The 24,525-nt window shown below is 53.3% G+C and overlaps 1 protein-coding gene across 2 annotated transcripts in view; it reads left to right on the top strand.

The window, feature by feature from the left end:
• The window catches only part of SMAD7 (SMAD family member 7), a 30,044-nt gene extending 5,751 nt beyond the window's left edge, over nucleotides 1–24,293 (top strand). Inside the window, exons 3-4 of one of the 2 annotated variants that reach the window (XM_012103894.5) lie at nucleotides 3,428–3,502; nucleotides 22,312–24,293. In XM_012103894.5, coding sequence (XP_011959284.2) covers nucleotides 3,428–3,502; nucleotides 22,312–22,850 — 614 coding nt within the window. In that variant the 3' untranslated portion in view covers nucleotides 22,851–24,293. The remainder of the gene's footprint in view (nucleotides 1–3,427; nucleotides 3,503–22,311) is intronic. The other variant, XM_027961075.3, reaches the window with a different exon arrangement.
• The last annotated feature ends 232 nt before the right edge of the window (nucleotides 24,294–24,525 follow it).

Here is a 24,525-nt window from a genome sequence, read left to right as displayed (position 1 = left end):
CAGAGTCTCCAGTATGGGCAGAGGCGGTGGGGAGGGGCTGGGGCCTGGTCCCCCTGCAGCCTTTGGAGGAACTGGTGGTTGTGGTTTAGTCATTAAGTCGTGTCCAACTCATGGACTGTAGCCCACCAGGCTCCTCTGTCCATGGGATTTCCCAGGCAAGCATACTGGAGTGGGTTGCCAGTTCCTTCTCCAGGGGATCTTCCTGACACAGGGATCGAACCTGGGTCTCCTGCATCGAAAGCGAACTCTTCATGGAGTGGGCCACCAGGGAAGCCTTTGAGGGAATGCCAGGGCTAAAAGTTGGGAGTTCCATTTTGCTATGGTTCAGGCCGCTCCACTGCGGCCTCTGGAATGGCCTGGCTTTGGTAGACCTGATTGCTAGGTGGTTCGAAGTCAGCAGGATCTTCTGAGAAGGGGCACTCACCATGGCTGAAGGAAGGAGCAAGGTGTCTGTGACATGAGGCTTTCAGAAGTCATGGCACCTCTCCACCCTTATCATACCAGGGGTAAGAGCAGGTTATTAGAATGAGATCCCAGTTTATGGAGTGGGGATGCTGTGTGGGCTCTGCTTCCTGTTTTCTCTGTATCTGAAGGTCTGAACTATTTGAAGAATGTCTTGGGATGGGAGGGGGGCTGATGTTGCTGGGTATATGTTCCTTGCTTAGGCCAGGGACCCCAGTGACCAGTGCCTCTTGGCAGATCAGGCCTCCAAAGCCTAGTTGAGAAGTCTGAGACTTTGCTCTGCACTTATTTTTTCAACTCAGGCCACTCTTTTCCAGGCCTGGTTTTAAATCTAGAAATGATTGAAGCAGTTAGATGATGCATTCATTCACTCATTTATTGGTTTGTTCATTTGTTCAGTCATTCTACAGGCCTGATGATGTGCCTGCCTAAAATGCAGTGATGATTCCGATGCACCGGTTTGTCCTTCTGTAACCAGGGCTGTGGGTTGGGGCAGAGCTTAGGGTATAGTGGTGGGCGAGGGGACTCCTCTGTGCCAGATGGTACTGAAGGAAGCTCAGAACTAAGTTGACAAGACGATGCTGGCTGTTGGGAAACCATTATTTGAGAGAAGAGGGGATACCCAGCTTTGCCACCTTGTATCCCTTGCAGCAGCTCATTCCAGGCACGTGTCTTCAAGGGCTCTCTTGCTGCTGAGAGAGGGAAATGAGTCTCCCACAGAATCCAGCACTTCTGGGGAGCAGGTGACACAGCAGAAGCTGACACCCTGACTTGGGAGAGCTATCACAGCGAAGCTCTTTTTTTTTTGTGGGTGAGAGACGGAGGTATGGCCTCTTGGCCCTTTACTAGCCTGGCAGGACCTAGATGATGCTGAAGACTGTCAGCTCAACTACCTGCAGGGAAGAGAGTGAGGCCTGTTGGGGAGGAGAGGGCTGAACCCTTGGGTAGGGCCCAGCTCACCGGGTGGCCCCTTGGGCTACTCAGTGACGCCTCAGTTTACCTAGGTGCACGTCAAACGGGTATACCTTGCTCCTTCACAGAGGTGGTAGGGAGACCTAATTAATGTTTGTAAATCCCTCCTGAGATCAAAGGCGCTGCACGAAGGGCAGAGCACCATTTCATAGAAACGCTTGTGGTTGCCGGTGTGGAGCTGGCTTACCTTTGATCTGAGACCAGCTGACAGCCCTGGTCGCGGTCCCAGCTCTACCCTGAGATGCCGGGCCCTTCCTTTGAAACACACCTTGCCCCTGGGATTCAGCCAGCCAGAGCTGGGGGCAGTGGGGGCTGGCCAAAATCATCATGTTTAAATGTGGGGGTGTCTTGCCTGTCTGTCCATCAGGGTGAAGGCCATCGGAATAGTTTGGAAAGTGCAGGGTATACACTCTTTAACCAGCAACTCCATTTCCTGCCTGCCCCTATTGTTTTCCATTTGATTAAGTGTATCCTGTAACACTGTATATTCCTGTTCAGAATTAAACTTTACCCTGATAGGATGAGATTACCCGCATGGTCTTTTCTGTCTCCCCTGCCTGATGCTGCCACTCCTCGGCCTGCCTTTCCCCTGTGGAGAAGAATTCTTGGAAAGTTGTTCTTCCAGTCTGAGAGAGAATGCAAGAGCGGGATTAGAGAGAGAACCTGAGACTTGGGGTGGGATGGGAGGGGGGCAAGCCCAGCCCCAGCCCCTTTTTACCCAGGGAATGGAGACAGCTGCTAGGTCCCTAGAGAGCTCCATGGCTCCTTGCCTCTGGGCACCTCTTTGCCTTGGCTTCCTATTTGCCGTCTTGGCTAAGCGGTTCCAGTGGGAAACTGGTAATGCACACTCCATGGACATCCTGCTAGTGACCTGGAGAAGGAAAGTCTGGGATTTGCACCATCTGATCTGGTGTGACTGCATTGGAGCCAGGACACTCCTTTCCTGAGCTGGCCTTTCTCTGTGGATTTCCTAAGTTGGGCATTGGCAGTGATGCCCGATACACTTATGGGGTCTTGTGTGTTTTTGTTTCATGGGACTAATTAGTTGTGGTTCGTAGCCATTATTTTTTGTTTTAATTGCTTGGAGGGAGGTTGTGGAGTCTATTTCTCAGCTGGAATCGTCATTATCCTCATTAACATTTAGGTCACTATGCTGAGCACCTGAGGGTGGCAAAGACATTGAAGAGAAGGTTATAGACTAGTTCAGGCAGACAGGATCTGAAGGTAAAAGAGCAGGAAAGACCGCGGAAGGCAACTCCGCAAGTGCTGCGTGCCAGAAAGATTTTTATAGGGACAGAGGGCAGGGAGCCTTGCAGGTCTGGGGTTGCCCGGGAAGGTTTCCACACATGGGGAGTTTTTGGATTAGGTCTGGAAGGGGCTGGGAGCCTTGCTGAGAATGTTCTCTGTTCTCTTGACTTGAGGGGGCTTCACCCAGGTGCGTACATGAATAAGATTCTTTGAGTTGTTCTTGAGATTTTCTTGCACTTTGCCTCGTTTAGAAAGGGAAACACAGTCCCTTCAGCCCAACGCCCATTTCTTCTTAAAGAACTGGGAAGTCTGTCTGTAAACAGGTGAGAGTGGTGGCGAGGGCCACTGGATCCAAGCAGAGAGGCCATGCCCTTGATCTTGCCCCGAGAAAGGTGGCTGGGAGAGAACCTGGGCCTCCTTTGTTTGACCTTGGGAACTACCTGGTTTCCTCAATGGGGGACTTGCAATAAAAGAAAAAAATTCCAGCAGTCTGTGATCGAGTCTGACTTGACGAATGATTAACTGGCTGCCCGGAGCCCAGACGGGTGACAAGGTGCTGTGGTCTGTCTCATGATGGGTAGCAAAGCCTGAGCAGCGCATTAATAATCAGCATCGCGGCTGGGAGTCAGCTGTTTGGAATGTGTGGTTTCTCTTTAATGCTGCTTAGAATGTGCTTAAAAATTAATCTTGGTGTACTTATTTATTTATTTGTGTATTTATTTCTCTCTCCTTCTCAAATCCGCAGCAGACTGTCCAGATGCTGTGCCTTCCTCCGCTGAAACAGGGGGAACGAATTATCTGGCCCCTGGGGGGCTTTCAGGTGAGATGCTTTTCTCTTATTTTCCCGGGGATTCCAAGGCCTCCTGAAATGACCAGAGATTTTGGAGGACCGGAGGTGGCCTTCTGCCACCCCAGCTGGTCTGGAGTTAATCCACGCTTTTATGTGCATTAAACTGGACGTATCTGCGCTCACTCCCGTCGCCCTTCAGCTCGAGATTCTAGGCCCACCCCATAGATGTGGAAATGGGGGCCACCTGGGTGTGGGCTGTGTTTCTCAGTTGTTGTTAAGCAGCTCCCGGCTGGAGGGGCTTCGCTTGGTGCCTCTGATGTTCTTAGTTCTTGGGTTTAAGCTCTTCTCTTTCTCTCAGTGCATCAGATGCCTTGAAGGGAAGGGATCCACCTTTTGGAAGCTTGTAGAAGACAGATCCTGGGTGTAGGATGGGACTTTAGAGAAGATGACCTCGGTGCTTCTCTGCCCATCCTGCTTCCCGGTCGAGCTTCCGGCCGGAGTCTACAGTGTGTGTTGGGGATGGATAGATGGGTCACTGCAGATAGCAGGCGCTGACACTGAGCCAGCGGGGAAGGTGTCCCTCAGGGCCCACAGGTGTGAGCGAGGGGCCTGAAATTTGCCCCAGCTAGAGGGTTATGGAATTGGGTGAGGGGCACTGGGTAGCCTGAGCATCCTTGTCGCTGAGAGACGGGAGAAGAGAGTGATAAACTTGGAGATGCTCATTACCAATGTAAGTGGGAGACATTTCCATTTTGTTCTAAAGACGTCCTGTTTCCACCTGCTTTTCCCACCCCAGTATGCATGCCATCACAGGATTTTCTAACAACTAGCTAAAACAAGAGGGGAAGTAACCTAGGGGAGAAAAGAGAAGACCCAGTAGAGCTCTGGGCATTTGCCTTTGGGGCATTGTTGTGGGTAGGATCGTGGCAGCGCAGATGGAAGCTGTAAAGGCTTTTGAGAGGGGACTTCTGACTGGTCAAGTGCCACTCAGTCTTGTTCCTCCCAGCCAGTTCCCGCTGCAGGAATTGATCTTGCCGAGAATGTCTTCAGGGAGACCCTTGTTTGTTTTGATTTCAGCACAGTATATACTCTGGCTGTTATCTGAGACAGAGGGTATTGTTTACTCAAAGCTCCTAATGAGAGCTGAGCAGGAAAAAAAGAGGAACCCAGAGAGGGCAGGGGGCTAGGGGGCGTGAGGATGAGCGTGGACCGTGGCGGTGGAGGAGGAAAGAACATACAGGAATGTGTGAGTTGTGTCTCTTCTGCTTTCTAAGGCTGAGAGGGTTCCGGAAAGAAAGAAGGCCAAGGAGGAAGAAAGGGTCTGGGTGAAATCGTGCACTCAGGATGTTGTTAGACGGTTTTATTTTTTAAATCCTGAATGTGCAGGAGTCCCAGCCCCTCCGAACCACATGAAATAAGCAAGGGAAGTGGTAGCTTTTGAAAGGGGGCTTTTCGGAAGGTTTGTTTTCTTGATAACATCTTGTCTGTCTCCTCTTCTGGAGGAAGTGACGACCAGCCTGGGCCACCAGCCTCCTTTCCCGGCCCCAGAGCCAGTGTGACAGTGTAGCCCCTTCTGAGATGGGTGGGCTTCCGAGAGTTTTTCTAGTCCTGGAAAGAAACTGGGGGTAAAGCAATCATGAACCCCCCAGCCTCCAGCCCCCATAGTAACTGCAGCCATTTCAATGAATGAGGAGCTGCTAGGAAGGAGTGCTTGTCTCTGAAGGGCTAGCATGGTTCAAGGGAACTGCAAAAAGAAAAAAAAAAGTGATGGGGGGGAGGCTTCACATGAAAGAGCATTTGTTTTGAATTTTAGCTCTTGATTTACTAATTCCCAAGGCTTCAAAGTTTGAGCTCTTTCTTCTTTCCGTTCAGAGTTGGAGCAGTTTATTAATAATGTGCTGTGGGGGGAAATTGAAGAAACTGTTTCTTGGGTTGTTGCCAGTGGTTTGGGGGTATCTGGAGGGGAGGCGATGGGCACTGAGAAAACCCAGGGCTCCCATCTCTGCAGTGAGAATGCCGTGCCGCCGCCCCCCCACCCCCCCCCGGCAAAAGATGACTGTGGTGGCCCAGGTCCAAGGTGGCGGGTTTTGCAAATGGAGTATGCCCAAACCTCCTCCTTTCAAAGAAGTTGATCTTTCCATGGGGGGTGGTGGGGGTGGGGTGGCCAGGATGAGGCCAGTTGAGGGGGCCGTGCATTGGCTGAATGAGGCAGGGCTGGGTAGGGGAAGAAAGAAGGCTGGAGGGGGTGTGCCTGCTGTGCTGAGGGCCAGGCCAAGTGGGCATCAAGGTGGGAGCAGGGAAAGCGCCCACACACTCCTGCCCCCACCTCCCCCTGGAAATCACCTCTCTGAGTGTCTCTTTCACAGGCCCCCGTCTGCTGTTTTCCTTCCTGTCCTGCCCTGGCTGAGAGCGGGCTTAATGAATGGGGCTCAGTTTAGGGTGGGAGGAAGGTCGGCAGCGGGAGCCAGGGCTTGATTCTCTTGGCAGGGGAAGAAGGGAAAGAAAAAACAGTGGTGTGAAAACGTGGTGCCTCAGAGGTGGGGGTGGGGGTGTGCTTGAAGGCACGCCCCTCCTGAGATGCCGGGGTGACTCCAAGGCTGGCCCTTCCCTTTCCTGCGAGGAAGGGGAGTGGGCGGGCAGGCGCGCTGGGAGCCGGCCCGCTGGCTGCAGGTTGGAATTCCAGCCTCGCAGCGCGGGGCTGGCCGGTGAGACACAGGCCCGAGCCTCTGGGACTCAGCGAAACAGACCCCACCCCTGCAAGTTTCCTCAGTCTGGGAAAACGGCACACATTTTTAGAAGGCTGTGACTCGGTTCCAGGAGATTGTACTTTCATTTCTGACAGCCGGCTCTTCGAGACAGATGGATTGCTCGGTGCTGGTTGTGTGTGTGTGTGTGTGTGTGTGTGTGCACGCGTGCATGCACGCGTGTGTGCGGGCTGCAGACATACAGATAGACAATCCCGTGCATACACACATGAGCGGGCAGATGCCCGTGGGCAGGCTCTGAGTAGGCCTGGGTGCCTCTCACTCGGGCGTCGGTGAACGACAGACAGCTCCTCCTTGAGGATGTGTGCTTGGGGCCCAGGGAGTGTTTATGGACTGGTTCTGAATCGTGATCGTAGGTGTGGTACTTCTTGAAAGACGTGTAGAGCAAATCCTGTTGTTGGCATGCATCCTGGACCAGGCGTCCCCACCTTGGAGAGGTCTGACATCGATGGGAAGCTTCTGGGTTCAGCTTGGTGGTGGAAATGGAAAGGATTTACTTGCAGAGCTTTCTCTGTATCACTGGTAATTGAGAGCATGCGTTTGAAACTGTCATCTTTGCAGCCTCCATCTGCAGTTTGAGGGGGGTGCGGGAGCTTTCATTCAGCTTGTCTGCTGTCCAGATTTGGGGCGGGGAGGTGGGGGTGTTGAAGGAGTACCGCCTCACTTGTGAGCTCTAGGTTGTTCAGCTGCAGACCCATCATATATTGATGTCTGAAGCTGGTTGGGCCTCCCTGGTGAAGGGCAGGGATTAGAGGCCAGCGTCACTTAGAGGTTCATCAGTCACTTAAACTTCAAAATGGGGCTTCCCAGGTGGCACTTCTGGTAAAAGAACCCACCTGCCAATGCAAGAGGTGTTAAGAGATGCTGGTTTGATCCTTGGAGGAGGAAGTGGCAACCCACTCCAGTATTCTTGCTTGGAGAATCCCATGGACAGAGGAGCCTGGCAGGCTACAGCCCAAGGGGTCACAGAGAGTCGGACACGACTGAAACAACTTAGCAAGCAAGCAAAACTTCAGAAGCGGTGCCACTTTTGAGGAGGGCTTCCCGGATAGCTCAGTTGGTAAAGAATCTGCCTGCAATGGAGAACACTCCTGGTTTGATTCCTGGGTCGGGAAGATCCGCTAGAGAAGGGGTAGGCTACCCACTCCAGTATTCTTGGGCTTCCCTTGTGGCTCAGCTGGTAAAGAATCCGCCTGCAGTGTGGGAGACCTGGGTTTGATCCCTGGGTTGGGAAGATTCCCCTGAAGAAGGAAAAGGCTACCCACTCCAGTATTCTGGCCTGGAAAAACCCATGGACTGTATAGTCCATGGGGTTGCAAAGAGTCCGACACGACTGAGCAACTTTGACTTGGAGGAGGGAGGTGGGGGGCAGTGGAGACCTAGTACTGATGAGTATGGGGGAGGGGGCTGAGTGAACCCTCTCTTGCCTGTGCAAAACCATGCTCATTGGAGACACGGTTCTATCAGCCCAGGGGAGGCCTGCTCCTTTGCCAAGGTCTTCAGATCCATGTATCGCTTCTAGTTCTGGGTGATGGGAGTGCCCTTAGGCCGGCATCCATTCCAGGAACGATTCTTTCCTCTTCTTTGATGCCTGCTGGCATCTCTGAGAGCCTCAGAGGAGAGTCTTCAAGAGCACCTTGATAATATGAAAACGTGGTCCTGGCTCCGTCCACCGTCAACTTGGGCCCAAACCAAGTAGCTTAGGCAAGAGCGTTCCATCCTGTTTTTAAGGAACGTTATTCATCTGCGTTTGTTGTCTGGTTGGGAACAGTGATGGCAAACTGGGAAATTGGCCTGGGTGCCTGTGTGTGTGTGTGTGTGTGTGTGTGTGTGTGTGTGTGTGTGTGTGTGTGTGTGTGTTAATGTCTCCTTCCTGTGCCTGGAAACAGGCAACTTGTGGTTTCTCTGGCATCTCTAATGCCATGGGGAGTGGGGTGGGGGTAGGTTGAGTTCATCTACGTGGCCAAGAGCATGGGCTTTGGGGTTGTCAGACGGAGCAGCCCATGTGACCATGAGCAAGCCCCTTATCTACCCACTCCCTTCCCTTCACACCACTGTGAGGAGTGACAATCTGGGTCTCTGGGGACCCACAAGTCCCCTGGTGCCAACCTGATGACTCAGGCCCAGGCCAGCTCACCTGGTGCACACCCAGTGAAGACCAGTCACAGACAGCAGCTGAGACTCGGCCTCATCTGCAAGGCTTGAGGTCATGCACTCAGCCCTGGAGAAGGGCTCACTGTTAAACTCCCTTTGTCCTGGAGAGAATGAGGCAGTCAGGCAGGAGTCAAATGCAGGGTGACAGCATTTAAAGTCTCTGGAGCAAATTGGGGCTGCCCTGCCGGCCAGACTAGATGGGCTGCTGCCTCAGGCATCCTGTCACCGAGACAGAACCTGGCCAGCCCATGGCGGGGGGGGGCAGGGGGGGTCAGGTGAGGGTCAGGTTCTGGTGTATCTCTTGGCCACAGTCTGGGACACCAACCCCCCCTGCCCAGGTAGGCATTGCCTTAGCAGAGCCCAGCTGTCGGCCTCTGGACCTGAAGAAAGGTCAAAGGATTCATGATCCGGTGGGCTCCCTGGGCTTCTTCCTTGCTGCTGTTACTGTCCGGCGACGCTGCTCCTGTATACAGTGCTCGCATTGATGCTCCCTTCACAGCCGGTGTCTTAACCCAGTGGGAGAAAAAAAAAGGCACAAGCAGGGGTCTCCAGACCTGCCTGCACGTTAGGACCGCTGGGATCTTTCACCTCACAGTCTGCTGGCACGATCGCAGCATCAAGTGTTTTTTGAGGCTTCCCGGGGTGATTTCAAGGTGCAGACAAGTTGGGGAGCCTCTGATGTAGGGGGTAAAAGGATCTCTGTTCCCAGGGGCAGTATCTCTGGTGGCCTCTCTTGGTGGCTGTGCACAGATTCTGTCTCTGCTCCTGTGGTGAAGAATTCGAGTGTCTTGCTTGTTGAGCCTCTTCTCAGCTAAGACATTTGCTCGGTTCTAGGGGGTTTCCCTGGTGGCTCAGCGGTACAGGATCTGCCCACCAATGCAGGAGACGTAGGCTCAATCACTGGGTCGGGAAGAACCCCTGGAGAAGAAAATGGCAACCACTCCAGTATTCTTGCCTGGAAAATCCCATGGACAGAGGAGTCTGGCAGGCTCCAGTCCATAGGGTCACAAAGAGTTGGTCCTGATTTAGCAACTAAACAACCGCAGGAACTTGACAAGATGTATTAACTCTGCTCCTTCGTCCTGTTGGCTTTGCTGTAGTGAAGGACATTGTAAAAGTGACCTGAGACAGGGTTTCCTTTCAGGATGGTTAAGGTGTTCTGGAACTTGCTAATGATGTTGCTCAGCTCTGCGGGTGCTGACAGTGTCGTTAATGGTAAATGTTACGTGATGTGTATCTTGCCACAATCAAAAAATAGTGACCTGCGGTAGCTTTTAAATACATGCAGGTATTTAGATAGTGCCTAAGAAACACTGGCTCTGGAGGATAAAACACTGGGAGCTATTGGAGGTAGACACTTATTTCCAAAACATCTGTGAGGTCTCGCATGGTGGGGGAGTGGGGTGCAGGGAGTGGGGGAGATTGATCAAGGGCCTGTCTCTGTGGTTTTTCAGCCTTTCCTTTTCCATGCTGGTGGCAGAAAGGAGAGACAGGGAAGTTCCCTGTGGCTCATGTTCCATGGCTGACCTTTCAGCAGGGGAATAAGTCCCCTTCTTCCCTCTCTGCCCTGGACACTGTTTTCCTCTGGGCAGCCCAGGGTCTGGTAAGCAGCCCTGCAGGGGCTACCTCCCAAAGCCTGGGGTCCTCCTGGCTCCCGCTGGGCAATCTGGACCCCTCCTCTGGTCCTGCTGCCTGAGCCTCTGGTCCATGTGCGGTCTTCGCTGAGGCTGTAGGGCTGCAGAGGAGGCTAGTGACTCGTGGGAGCCCTGCCTTTGCAGGAGCCCTGCGAAAGGATACTGTACAGTGTGACCACTGGGAGGTCACCACTGGCCCAACCGTCTCTCTCGCTCAGCACTGAATGGCTAGCCCAGTCTGGCTGTGTGCCTACTGTCACAGACAGGCTTCCTCTCCGGGCTATTTTCAGCGGGAAGATATTATTAACTGCTGAGGCACAGTTCTCAATTTAGTGGCTAACACACCAAGAAAGCAACATTCCCTTGGTGGCGGCTGCTCTACCTAAATACATTGGCTCATGGTAGGGTACTGCCCCCAGCCCCCTTCCGCTTCTCCCCGTGGGGATCTGTACCTCTAGCCCACTTTCTGGGCCAGCTGGGACTGTAGATTCAGCAGCTGCCATAGAGAGAAATGAGGCTTTTTCTTAAAGCCGACTCAGTTAGAGGTGTAAACAGTGATCGTGGTTTATATTCTAAGATGAGGAGTTCTTTGTGACTGGGATGGGGCACTGCGCGGAAATAGGAACTTTCTATGGAGTTTAGGGCAGTTGTTTAAACCAGGGTGATAACTTTCACCTTGGAAATGAACAGGAAATATTGGGACAAGACAGGAAATTGCATCATTCCTTTTATGAGAAGAACTCCAGAAAAAAGTGGTTCATGAAAGGTAGTGGCTGCGAGGAGGCCAGCCGGGTTCTGTTTTGTTTTGTTTCTTTCCTAGCCCCTTCTTTCCCTTCCACTCTCTGGAGAACTTTTAGGCCATTTTCATTTAAGAAAGAGGCTGTTTGAGAACTTTATGTTATTTTTATTATTTAAAAAAATTTTTTTTTTTTACCAGAAGGGTCACCTTCAGTTGAAATGTTAACGGCAGCTTTATTTCCCGGTTTACTAAAGAATCTTTCATGACTTTTTCGGCTTCCTTCCCCGAGTGGTGAGGCTGAGCAGCTCTTGGCTGGAAGCGAATTTTGGTTTGGCTACACAGTCTTCTTCGATGCTGAGCCCCACCCTGTGTCATTAGCTCAGTTTTAACTTGTAGAAAAAAAAAACAACAACACACATACACAAACATATTTTGGGGGGCAGGGGGTAGGTAGGAATCTACTGATGCCCATAGCCTTTTCACCCCAGCGTGGGCTTCCCTTGACCACAGTGCCTGACACCTGGAAGTCTGGGGCTATCTTTATTTACAGGCTCTGAGCCTCCTTTTGCTCAGGGAGTCCCTGCCTTAGCTTCCTGAGTGTCTAGTGCTAGGGTTCTGGTGAAAAGAGGTGGCAGACAACAGATCCCCTGGTGCAGCTGTGCCCGGGAGCTATGCTTTGCCCTGGGGCATGGGGGTATCGTGGCCCTCAGTCACCCAGTAGCTTCCCCCGGAAAGAGGGCTTGTGCAGTCCCGAAGTGGAGAAGGTGGGGTTGTGCCGGGTGTGAAAACAGTTGTCATTTTACTCATCTCTGAGTTTCTAAGTTCCCTCTTTGACAGTCATTGTTCTCTGGCGAGGGCGGGACATGGGACAGGACCCTGACCCAGGCTGCCAAGGAGCCATCTTTAGGATGGATACCAGGAAGAAAGAGGTTTGTGTGTGGCCAGCTTGCTCCTTTCCCCGCCAGCTTTTTTTTTTTTTTTTCCTTATTGGGCTTTGTTTTGTTTTCATAACACAACAAGGGCCCTAGGGGTGTGTAAAAGCATTGTGGAACACTCGGTGAGGGTAGCCTGTCCAGACCGAGCAGGACGCCAAGGCAGAAGGCTGTGGGCAGGTGGTGAGCCCACAGAGGTTGCCTGGCCGGCGCCTGGCTTGGAAACACCTCGCAGGATCAGCCGCAGCTGGCTGGCAAGGAGCTGAGGACAGGGGCTCTCTTCCTGCCTGTGCAGGGAGCCTGGGGCCAGGCCTCAGCCTTTCTGGCTGACCCCTGCCTGGAAGGCACCCTCCCAAATAGGTGGATTCACACGGGCCACCTCCTGCCAGTTCTAAGCTGGGGTGGTGGTGGGGTGGTCAGTGGGGGACCAGCTGCTTTGGGAGAAGTCAGCATGTCCCTGTGGTACAATCACTTAGTGGTGATTTATTGAGCACCTACTGTGTGCCAGGCTCTGCTGGCACAAAGGATGTAGTTCTTGGACTCAGCAGAGGGTTACGGTCCGTCTGAAGGTGTTAGGGGGTCAGTGAGGTGGAGGGTCCTTGGAACAGAATTTGGCAGCTTCCGAGCTGTGGGGTGAGGTGTTGTTGTAAGACACAGCTGAGTTGCAGGGGCGGGCCTGGGGCTGTGCTTTGGTCGTGTTGTCTGTTGAGAGCCGAGATAAAGCAAAAGCTTGTTGATAAACAGAGGTCTGTCTCCCCGTTCCTGTGTCTGTCCCTGCTCCCCACTCATCTTGTTGATGGTGAGATAACAGCCCGTAATAGCAGGAGGTAGGGTTGTAGTCCAGACCCTGGCCGTACCTGGGAGCACAGCTGAGCACGCAGTGGGGGCAGGGGTCATCTGGAATGGTAGCATTTATATCTTTACAGCCACAGGGGAAGTGGGACGTTTCCAAAGCCCAAGAGTTTGACTTTTCTAACTCTGGTGGGCTTGATTCTCATGAAGGCCATCTCGGGAAGCAACACTTGGTTTTTAATTTAAAATCTGATGGTCAAGTCCATTTTTGAGTTCCCAGGTGATTTGAGAGGCTCTGGCCCGCCTGCGGGTGGGTTTCCACGAGGTAATTTAACACCTAGTTACCAAGGGCTTTCATGTTTGCTTGCTTGCATCCTGCCCCGGCTGTTCCCTGAGGCCGACTGATGGCTTCTTGGGAGTTCACTGGTTTCATTCATTCGTTCTTGCTCCTGTGTCAAGTCTGAAGAGCTGTTTTGGCCTGGGGTTTGTTCTCGGACAGTAAGGGAAGGGTGGATTTCAACTCCAGTTTCCCTCTTGCAAAATGGGGAGTTTCTATCTTTTAGACTCAGGTCACCAAGCCTGGACTGGTGGCTCTCGTATTTACTCATTTCTGTGTTGCTTTTTCTTTTTTTTTTTTTACTTTTTGACATGGGGTTAACAGGAACAAAAAAGGACGAAGCCCAGAAAGGACTGTGCTGTCAGTAAGCTCGCCTATCTGCCTTTGCCACCTGGAGTTTAAATATCTGTCGCCCTTTCCCACCTTGCGGTTGGTCTGCTGAAGTTGGCAGGTCTCCTCCAGTAGGCTCAGCGAGCTTCTGGGGCTCGAGAGGGCCAGAAAGAGCTGCTCTGCTCAGAAAGTGCCTGGGGACCTTGCCAGCCCCAGGGCAGCCTCGAAGCCAGCGCAGCCCCTCCCCCTGATTAATCAGTAACCTGGAGGGAAAAGCAAGAGAGGTGTTCCTTCTGTGATCTGGGTGCACAGGACAGTTCTTAGAAATAGATGGGCCCCACCTCCAGCTCAGTGGGTCAGAGTCAGAGCCCCGCTGCGGGTGTTCCCTGGGGAAGAGACCTGGCACTGGAGGGCTTGCAGAGATTCAGAAGCCTCCCTCATCCCCCAGCCCAGTGTTTGTCAGATGCCCAGGAGGGGTTTGGAGAGATTACAGTGGGAGGGAAAGTGCCCACCCTCCAGGGTTCCTCCTCTGGGCTGAGGTTGGAGGCACAGCCACCAGCTGGCTGCATGGCCTTTGCAGAGCCATTTTTGCCCTGACCTTAGTTTTTTCCTCTACAAAATAAGCCAGTGGACCTGGTCCCCACGCCCCTTGCAACACCGAATGGCGTCCTGTGATCTGTGATTTTTGGTTCTTGGATTGGAAGCTGTGTGAGAATGAGACCCCTACTGCTGAGGTGGTGGGTAGCTAATGGCCCCTTCCTTTGGTGAAGAAAAAGAGTGCTCTTCTTCAGGTTTTTTTCATTTGCAGACTCGTTCAAGAATGAATGAAACCAGAAGGATCATTTCCCCCAGAAAAATGCCAATATTTGCAGGTATTTCCTGGGGTCCTTCCCCCCAGCACCCCCCACCGTGGAATCCTCTGTACTCCAGGGTGAACTGGAGAGGATTAGGAGAAGCCGAGCCTTTTCCCCCAGAAGTGGAATTGCTGGGCACGTGGTCATCCTGTGTTGGGTTTTTGGAGGCAGGGCCATCCTGACTTGTGTGTCTGCATAGATGGATCACAGATCACTTGGGGCAACCAGGTGGGCTTGAGGCTGAGTTCTGGGGCGGGGAGGGTTGGGGGTGGAGTGAGGGGTGCAGTGGAGGAGGAAGGGTGGCCTGGCTCTGCAGTCATCCAAGCCAGACTAGAACCCACATTTATGCCAGGCCCAGAGACCCCTGAGATGTGGGGTACACAGCACAGAGCCGCGGGGGCTTTGAGAAGGGGGGTCCAGGGTGGGGGGACTGGAGACTAAGGGTGGGAGGGCCTTCGAGGAGTGCGGGGTGGGGGCTCAGGCCTAGGAGGTGTCCTGGGTGCTTGGGAGTGAAAGGGCTGAGCAGTGAGTGTGCCAAAGCCAGGGAGATTAGATTACGGGGCAGACAGAAGTAATGATTAACTTGTCCTGTCTGCCCACTCTCTCCTCTCTGTCGAACTGTTGTTTTTCCCTGCAAGTACAGTGCGGCCCTGGCCTGGCCCTGCTGTCGGGTTGTAAAGAAAGAAGGAATGAGGGCTGGGAGTGAGTGGGGGGGGGGGGGGGGGGGGGGGGGGGGAGCCAGGGAGCTGGCCGGAGAGGAAGGCTTTTCCATCAGATCCAGCATTGGAATTTATTGGCCGGAATGCAGTAAACGTTCAAAATGCCATCCCGTCCAACAGTTTTCATAATTGTTATGGAACAAGGGGAGCTGGGGGAGGGGAGGGATGAAAAGGACTTTTGTTTCTCTCTGGATTTTTCCACATCTTCGGACGGTTTCTCTACCCTCTAGAAAAAAAATATATATATATTGAGAGTTGAGCTGGAGGAGGGTGGGGGACGGGGTGGGGGCAGGGCCAGCATCTGGGGCTGGAATACCTTGCAGGGAGCCTGGAGGGTCACTGCGGGCCCCCCAGGCTTTATTAAATCGAGGACCGCGCAAAAGCAGCTCCGGCAGAGCCTCCAGACATGCAGAATCAGACCAAAGAACTGCCCTGCATCTCTGGGGGTTGTGTCCTTTCACAAAATTGGCTTATTCTGCATCTGTGTTTGTTAAGATTCTTGAAGGTGTTAGCCAGTGAAACTTACAAGTGGTCTGTAACAAGAAGAAAATGCAGGGCTTTCTGGTGGTTTTAAGCGGAGTTTCTTTTTTTTGTTGGATTCACATTTGTGAGTGGCTGCAGACCCCCAGTTGAGAATCTTCCTGCAGAATTTGGGGGCGATTTCAGGACCCGCTGCAGGTGGGGATAGGGGTGGATGAGAGTTGTGGGATATTCCCCTCCTTTTCGTGTCTTCGTGGAAGTGGCCAGGATCCTCCCACCAGGGGAGCAGGTCGGTGACCAGGTGACAACTGTGCAGGTCTGCGGGGCCTGTGTGTGCAAGTGTGTGAACCCCCTTTCTGAAGGGAGCTGCTGAGTTATGTGGGGAGGGGGGTGATGGTGGGGACTTAGGCGTTGCACCATGGGATGGATTGAAATTCAGACTTGCAGGATGAGGCTGGATGCACACTAACCAACAGCCAGGGAGGCCCATTTACTGTAAATATTATGAATGGAGTTGGCTGGGCTGGGAGTCCACACCCTTCCTCTGAGGCCTCTGGGAGCCCAGCAGAGCTGGCCTCCTCAGAAGGCAGGCAGCCGGGTGCACGCTATAATTTGCGTGGCTGAAGGCTGGGGCACAGGAAGCCGAGTCAGCCGGCTGGCGAGACAGATGGGAGCTTTTGATATGTGTGGCTTCCCGCCCCTGCCCGGCGCTACCCTCAATTATATCCTCTGATGGCAAAACACTGCTCTTAGGAGAGACCCCTGGGCTGGGGCCCCTCTGACTCGGGCCATCTGAGGGGCTCTGGAGGGTGGGGCTGGGGCCCATCGTGGGGGAGCAAGGAAGTACATTTTACCTCTAGTAACTGATTACTCATCACAATTTTTAAGGCACAGTCACGAATCTTCGAGACTAGCAGGATCTGCCAAGTGTGTAAGCTCGGGGAGTTTGCAGGAGGAAGGAGGGTGACGATGAATGAGAAACTTCAGGGCACCAAGCCCAGTGGGCATTGGAATAAAGTAGTGATACAGGCCACCCTCCCCTGAGGACTCACTTCTTCGTGGGGGCCATGAGTGATGGGAGACAGGAAGAACGCAAGTTTGTAACTCTGCAGTTAGGGGAAAAAAAATTGGGTTAGAGATGGACCCGGCCAAATCTGACTCCCATCTCCTTTTCCTTCGGATTTTATTTTGTTTTTGTTTTATTGTTGCAAATGAAATGCAAAAATGTGCCCTGATCCTCAAAGTGATTTTCTTAACTCTCCGGAAGGTCGTAAAAATAAATGGAGCCAGGGTTGTTTAATACTGAATCTCCCCGAGTGGAGCCAGAGCCCAGCAGAGCCCAAAGGGGGCCCCTCACCCACCTTCCTGTTAGCTGTGGGCAGGTCAGACTGTGACTCTTGACGGGGCAAAGCTGCTTGACCAAGGTCACAGAGCAGCGGCTTATAGGTAAAGAAGTCTTTTCACTCCTGGCTTCTTGGTGCGAGGGAGCCGGATTCCACACTTGGGGACAGAGTAGGCATAGCGTTTCCAAAGTGGGCTCTGAAGGACACTTTGTTTTTCCCTCTGGCGTTTGGAGAGGACTGGTGTGGCTTTAGAGGCCTGAGGTGGCTGCCCACCCACAGCTCACACAAGGCCGTATTCTGGCCTTGAACCCAGCTCTGCCCTTCAGCAGGTGATGGGTGCCTCCACCTGCCTCAATCCCCCTCCGTTAACATCAGGACGCTAACACCATGCAGCTTCACGGGGTCCCCTCTCTGTGAGCCCCTTTCCACTGGGTGTAAAGTGTCACCCCAGAACCCTTCTCCCATTTGGGGTGAGGTGGGGTGTGGTCTGCATTTTCTGAGCACTTGGAGAACCTCCGAGGTGATATGCCCCCTAAAAGTTGAGAACCTCCAGTGTGGCTGCTGGCCAGGCCCAGACCTCTCACGGACTTCTAGCAGATTTTCATAACACCAGTGAGGCCACTACTGGGAGCTCCGTTTTAGGGAGCCTTGGGAGGCAGATTTGAAGGGAGAAGTCTGACTCCATAGCTGGGAGATTGGGCCCAGGGATCTGAAGAAGCGCCCTGGCCTTTGAAGGAGAGCCGTTGGGACCCCCTGCCCATCCCCAAGTCCAGCCACCTCAGTAGAGAACCTTACTGCCAAGCTCTGGGAAGGAAAAAAAAAAAATCCAACTTTTTCCTTCTGCCTTCTTCCAGCCAGAATTCATTCTTGATCCCTTTGATGCAAGAGCTTGGGGTGGTGGTGATGCGTCTCATCTCAGCGTTTGTCGGGTAACTGAGGGTTAACCTGAAGCATTTTGAATTAGTTTCAGCCCCATGGGGAGCTTGTGCTAACCCCCAGAGCTGTCTTTGCTGCCCCCGGAGCCTAGGGGAGCAGCTCTGGCGCCATCTTTCGAGTTCCGGATGAGGCTGTCAACGTGGCCGATTAGAGCTGACCCCAGAACCCAGACTGAGCTCAGACGGCACAGCAAGCGTTTATGTGTTTCTTTTAGTTTTTGGCCATTTGCTTCCCAAAAACTGAAAACCAGTGAGAGACTTTTCTTTAATTGTGTTGAGGGTGAGATTGGATGGGACAGGTTGGCACTGTTATCTCAGTCCCTGTCTCTGGAGTGGGCTGGCTGCTCTCAGAACAGCCAGTTTCCTGCCCAGGGTGGGGACCCAGGCTGACGGGAGCTGTTAACCTTTGGGATGACTGCTTAGGGGGAGGACAGGATGAGGCAACCCTCGATGGCACCGGGAGTCCCAAGGAGGGAGGACCCTGGACCTGAGAGGCGAGGCGTGGCCGTGTTTGCGTCCCAGGGTTGCTGGGTGTACTGCTGGGCCTGCGTGGGGGCCCTCCCATTGCCCTCCTCGCCTAGGTTCCATCCCCAGCCGCCTGCCCCGCTGGACCACTGCGGGGGCGGGTCGAGGAGGGTGGTGGCTTGCAGACCCATCCCACTGTTGGTAAAGAGAATGTTGGATAAGAGAGATTAGTTTCTTTATAATCCAAGTGCCTCTCAGAGAAGAGCATTCCAGCCCCCTGCAGCCCCTGGCAGTGGGCATGTAGGGCTCAGTGGGTGCCTGCTGCTGTGACTGTGCTATCCCAAGAGCATCCTTGTGAAAAGTCAGATGCCCCTCCCCTACCCCATCAGCACCCCTTCTGTGTGTGGACTCAGCTCGCATGTGGTGGCCTCACTTCAGATGTTCGCAGGATCCCCCTGGGTGCTTTGGAACAGCTCTGCCTCTCTGGCCTATGGTCACCTTCCTAAGCTGGAAACTGGACACGGTACCATTGAGGCCCTGACCTTGACCTTTTCTCTGTCCCTCCAGCTTTTTCTTTTCTTCATCATCTCCTCACACCTTCAACTAAAGAAAAAAATTCCTCTCTTACCTACAGTGTGGCCTTGAGGTCTGGTCACCCTGTGCCATTTCCATTCCGGGCGTGAGATTCATTCATGAGCCTCTGGCTTTCTAGAAGGGTCTGGTCTGTTCATTCATGACCAGGGTAATTAAATAACTCTTTGTGCGAGGCAGGGAGCTCCTTGTTAAGTGGTCTTCCCTAATGCAAGTGCAAACACGAGGCAAAGTCCTTCCCCTTCTCCACACCGCCTCCCCCCTTTTCCTCTTAAAGGGTAGATTTTTATGCTTTAAGGGAAATTGGGAAGTAGGGGGGGAACAACCTTAAAGGAATTTTAGGCCGATTCAGCACTTTTCTGGGGTTGCTCCAAAAATTCCCTGCACTGTAATAAAAAGAAAAAATTGTGAGCAGGCATCTGATTAGTTCGCTTTTTACAACACAGCTTTTCTTTTGGATGCTTTAAAATGCACAAATACGGTTTTAAGACAAACCCCTGTACAGTTTTCTGAGGAGGAAGAAGTTGTTGAAAATACCGGAAAAGGTTATAAAAGCTGAGGGAAATTAACAAGGGACGGCGAGTTGTGCCTTTGGAGATTCAGTATCAGCCCCCAGGATACGAAGACGCTTCCTCGGTCCTTCTAATGAGGTGGGGGGACTTGTTTTTCTGTACACGGCCCTCCTGGCTCCTCACCTCGAAACCTGGGAAGCCCCAGGAGCTGAGCGTCTGCACAGACCTTTGTGGGGAGATGCTTGTGGGCTGCAGGCCTGGTTCAGGGAACTGTGTTTCTCTGAAGATGCTGCTGAGGGCTTCCCAGAAATGTGCCCAGATGCCGGGAGTTCAGGGCTAAGGAGGGGAATCCAAAGTGGCAATTTGGGGTATTGCACCGTGCTGCTCGACGTGGGCTGCGCCCCCTCTGGCGAGGGGTTTGCGTGAGAGCCTGTTTTGTGCTCAGGGTTAGAGTTCAGGAGCAGCAAGGAGAAGAGGTATCAGGGTACCAGGGGACTGCAGGGTGACATGGGAGGGTTGGTGGGGGTCCTCCTACCCCCTACTCAGGGCACTTTCAGTGGGCTTGCAGGGGGCCTTGTTCACATCCAGGGACACCTGCACGCTGCTGTTTCTCTGGGCTGGGCCATTCACCTCCACAGAAAGAGGCTCTTTGCAGGGGATGTCTGGAAGCAAATTGCTGGGTGGACTGGCAGGCTGCACAGATGAAAGAGAAACCCACCAGAATGCACCACCCCCACTACTGTCGGGACATCAGGCCCCAGCCCCCACCCAGCTTCCCCTGCCCCCCTGAGGCCCAGCAGGCAGACAAGGCCCACACCCAGCTTCCCCTGGCCCTGGGGGGCCTGGTACAAGGGCCACTTGATCTTCAGCCCCCTGCCCTCCTCTTCCTCCTCCCCCCCAACCCCCACAAGCCCTCTGCTGGAGAGGGTGCTAGGTTTCAGGGTAGCCACTCCAAGGGTCTCCTCAGCCTCCCTCCCAGCAACTCCTTCTTTTCCAGGCCAGTTTGTTGTCCCCAGTGGGGATAATAGCACTTCTTGCAGTTTGAAACACTCCCCCTCCGACAAGCAGGAGGGGAGGGCAGGCGCCCTGTGCCTTGCAGAGGAGTGCCTTCTCCCCCTAAGCAAACTTGGACGCCAGAGCGTTTTTATTTACGTGGCTGTTCTGGGTCTTTGGTGTAGCAGCCGTCAGCCCAACTCCCTCGGCAAGAGGGTTCAAAGATTGCCAGCGCTCACGAGTTTATTAGCAGTTGATGGATACTTTGCAGAAACAAGTTAATGCCTGATGACTCACCTTCTGCTCCGAGCCCTTGTCCCTCTCTTGTTTTTCCATATGTTCCCGTGTGTGTGCACACAAACACACACTCAAAACACACAGTTGAAGCGAATTCACATTCAGGCAAATAGCCTCTCTTGTGCTTGTGGTTCAGAAAGGCCCGTGAGGGTGGGAGTGGACGGGCCAGGTTTCTGGTGTTGATTTTAGGGGTGGGGGTTGTGGGGAGGCTGGACTCTTAGTCTCCCCATTTTGTGTAGCTGGTGGGGCAGACCTTTGAGAAGGCCGGGTGGGGTGTCTTGGGGACCACTGCTCAGGCTGTCCCAGGGGGTCACCAAACACATTTGTACAGACTTATTCACGGGACAGTATGCAAGGCAGGCTGCTGCTTTAAAAAAACAAACAAAAAAAGGTAATGGAGCTGACTGGTTCCCAGGTCCTGACATGTCTGTGAACGTTGGAAGGAGTTGGTGTACTGAGCTGCGCTGGTTACCCAGCCTGCCGGGGCAGCAGGACACGGGCCCCATCCCTGCTCCAGCCCTGGCCTCTGTGCTGATACCCCGGCATCGCCCTGGCGCTAAAACCCAGGGGTTCCACAATCAAAGAGGCCCGAACCAATCCAGAGATGTCTCACACCACCCCCAACCTTGGTGTCCCAAGCCCCCCACCCCAGTAGTGAAAGGCAAGGACTGCAGGGAGGGCGGGAGGAGGAGGAGGCTGCCTGCCCAGCCTTTCCCCATTTTTGTTAACAAATACAAGACTTCCGGTCTCCGCCCTGCCACCACAAACCACAGCGTTCCTGCAGCCTGGCCGGGCTGGGGGAGATTTATGGTTCCCAGTCTGAGGCCTGCCCCGCCGGCTCCAGCTTAAAGAGGAAGGAGGAGTTGGAATGCCAGCCGCTGGAGGCCCCCCCATTCCCTTCCGTGGATCCCCCTTTTAAAGACACCCACCCCCATCCCCAGCGCCTGTTCAGGAAAAAATCACCTTGCCAGAATCACCAGTCTCCCCTGCTGCTGCCTGTGGGTAGAAGCATCATCTAGAAAGGCAGGGGTGGGGCCTCCAGGGGAGGAGGGGGATGGGAGGGGGCAGGGCGCAGGGTTGAGTTGCTTCTCCGGAGGGAGGGGGGAAAGGGGGATGCCGGCGAGAAGGGCCTGCAAGCGTGGCCGAACCCACTGTAGACGTGCTGTCTTCTGTCTGGGCTGTGACACCAGGGTGCATGCTGTGATTTGGCGTGGAGACGTGAACTCACCCTTTGTGTACAGATCTGCTGCTGACGAACACGCTGAAAGTTGTGTTTCTATTAAGAAGCTAGTTGTTTTTTTTCACCCTAAACCACCTCCACTAAAGTTTTTCTGGACAGTGATCCCTTATGACCAAGGCACTGATCTGAGAACCGGGTGACAGGCTCAGAGACTCTAGCAGGTGTTCCTGGGGTCCAGGTCTGGCTCTTTCGTCCCTGGAGCCTGAGAGAAAAAAAGCTTTCTGAGTCCAGGTTTTCTCATGAGGATGACTTGAGGCTGGAGCCTCTGGCCTTCAAGGTTCCATCCCGTTGAAAAGAACTGAAATTCTGGACCATCCATGTATAACACCTTCTCTAGCCCTAAAACCAGGGCCAGCCAACTTACTGAGAGGTCTTTGCTTCTGGGCTCTGCAAGGATGGGGCTTTGGCTTTGGCCAGGTGGGCACATGTCCTGTGTTCTTGATAGAGTCGGGGGGATGGGGGGGATGAAGGGAAGAGACTCCCCAGTGAGCCCCGTGCATAGAGGCAAGGCTTTTCCATCACGGGGTCGAGCTTTCCAGACTCCCCGTAGGAGGACTGTCCAGCCTGCATCACAGCCAGCCACCTCATACCTCCTCCTGTCTTGCACCGAAACAAAGACCAATCATGGGGGTGTATGTATGTGTGTGTCTTGGTTTCAGGAGGAAGAGGAGAAGGCCAGTCTGCATCACCACTGATTAGGTCTGCCTTTTTTCTGTCTGTTTTCCAGATTCCCAACTTCTTCTGGAGCCTGGGGATCGGTCACACTGGTGCGTGGTGGCATACTGGGAGGAGAAGACGAGAGTGGGGAGGCTCTACTGTGTCCAGGAGCCCTCCCTGGACATCTTCTATGATCTACCTCAGGGGAATGGCTTTTGCCTCGGACAGCTCAATTCGGACAACAAGAGTCAGCTGGTGCAGAAAGTACGGAGCAAAATCGGCTGTGGCATCCAGCTCACGCGGGAAGTGGACGGCGTGTGGGTGTACAACCGCAGCAGTTACCCCATCTTCATCAAGTCAGCCACACTGGACAACCCGGACTCCAGGACGCTGTTGGTACACAAAGTGTTCCCCGGTTTCTCCATCAAGGCTTTTGACTACGAGAAGGCGTACAGCCTGCAGCGGCCCAACGACCACGAGTTCATGCAGCAGCCGTGGACTGGCTTCACCGTGCAGATCAGCTTCGTGAAGGGCTGGGGCCAGTGCTACACTCGCCAGTTCATCAGCAGCTGCCCGTGCTGGCTGGAGGTCATCTTCAACAGCCGGTAGCCACGCGGGGAGAGGGCAGAGCGGGGGCAGAGCGGGCCCAGTCCAAACTACTTTGCTGCTAATATTTCCCTCCTGAGTGCTTGCTTTTCATGCAAACTCTTTGGTCATTATTCCCCCCCCCCCCCCCCCCCCACCGCCTACCCTCCTTCTCGTCGTCCTTGTTTATGTTGTTTTGTTCTTTGAGAAATAGCTTATGAAAAGAATTCTTGGGGTTTGGAGGGGCGGAGAGTGGTATGGTTGGCAGAACACTGCTATACGAAAAAGGGGAAGCAAAAAAATCAGCACCACCATATACCGTGTAAATGGGGAGCAGGCCCCACCCTTGGGGCCATCACTACCCTTGTCAGAGGGTGGGGTGTGCGTGCGTCAGTGCGTCTGTGCGTGCACGTATGTAGACGAGGGAAAGTGGTGTGCTCTGTTTCCTACGCGTGTTGCCTGCTGAGAGGTTTGTGTCTCCTTTGCCCTTTGGACAGGCTCAGTGGGGCAGCGGGTGTCCCAGCAGAAGGCTCTGTCCCCAGAGCCTGGGGAAGCCCCCACCCCGCCTTGCCCCTTCTCGGACATTGGCCTGTCCGAAGGCTTCTCCGAAGCCGCCCCACCAGAGGCCGGACCAGAACCCGTTTCCTCCTGCTGCCTCACTCCCCTCTGGCCACCCCGCTGCCATCGTCATAGCTGTCTGTCTCGGCCATCTGCTCCTGGACATCTCTGGGATGGGCTTCCCAAGGGTTGCCGGGGCAGCCCCGTCACAGTATTGCTCACCCAGCGCCCTCTCAGGCCCCTCCGCCTCTCCCCTGCCCTGGTTACATCAGGTTTTTCCTGGACTCACAAAGCCAGCTCAGCACTTTCCTCCCCTCCGCAGCCTGTGTTGAGCTCCGCTGTTAGACCAGCGAGGGGAGCAGCCCTCTACCCCCCACCCCCTACCCCTTCCCACCAAGAAGGAGTCGGTCCATCTTAACCCAAGGTACCATCCTGAGCTGACGCCTAACCAACTCATACACTCGTATGATACGTTGACACTGCTCTTAGCTCAATGAGCATGTTTAGACTTTAACATAAGCTATTTTTCTAACTACAAAGGTTTAAATGAACAAGAGAAGCATTCTCATTGGAAATTTAGCATTGTAGTGCTTTGAGAGAGAAAGGACTCCTGAAAAAAAAAAAAAACCCTGAGATTTATTAAAGAAAAAATGTATTTTATGTTATATATAAATATATTATTACTTGTAAATATAAAGACGTTTTATAAGCATCATTATTTATGTATTGTGCAATGTGTATAAACAAAATAAAGAAAAGATGCACTTTGCTTTAATATAAATGCAAATAACAAATGCCAAATTAAAAAAAGATAAACACAAGATTGGTGTTTTTTTCTATGGGTGTTATCACCTGGCTGAATGTTTTTCTAAAGGAGTTTATGTTCCATTAAACAGTTTTTAAAATGTATACTTGATTCCATGTTGTCCTCCAGCTCCTTTTTCTTCTGACGGGGGGAGGGTGGGATGCAGCCATCAGAATCCAGGACTCTTGGGAGTCTCCCAGAGCTTGGTGGGGGAGGAAGCCTGGCCGGGGGAAGCAGAGAAGGGAGAGACATCCAGAACCGCTTGGTCTTTCTCAGATCCTTAGGCAGATGTCCTCAATTTGTAACGGGTCAACCTTGGGGAGCCCTCAGTTGCAA

Source organism: Ovis aries, chromosome 23 (genome assembly GCF_016772045.2).
Source record: "Ovis aries strain OAR_USU_Benz2616 breed Rambouillet chromosome 23, ARS-UI_Ramb_v3.0, whole genome shotgun sequence".
Lineage (NCBI taxonomy): Eukaryota > Metazoa > Chordata > Mammalia > Artiodactyla > Bovidae > Ovis > Ovis aries.
Note: the sequence above shows the minus strand (reverse complement) of the source record. Positions and strands in the feature narration are given on the sequence as shown.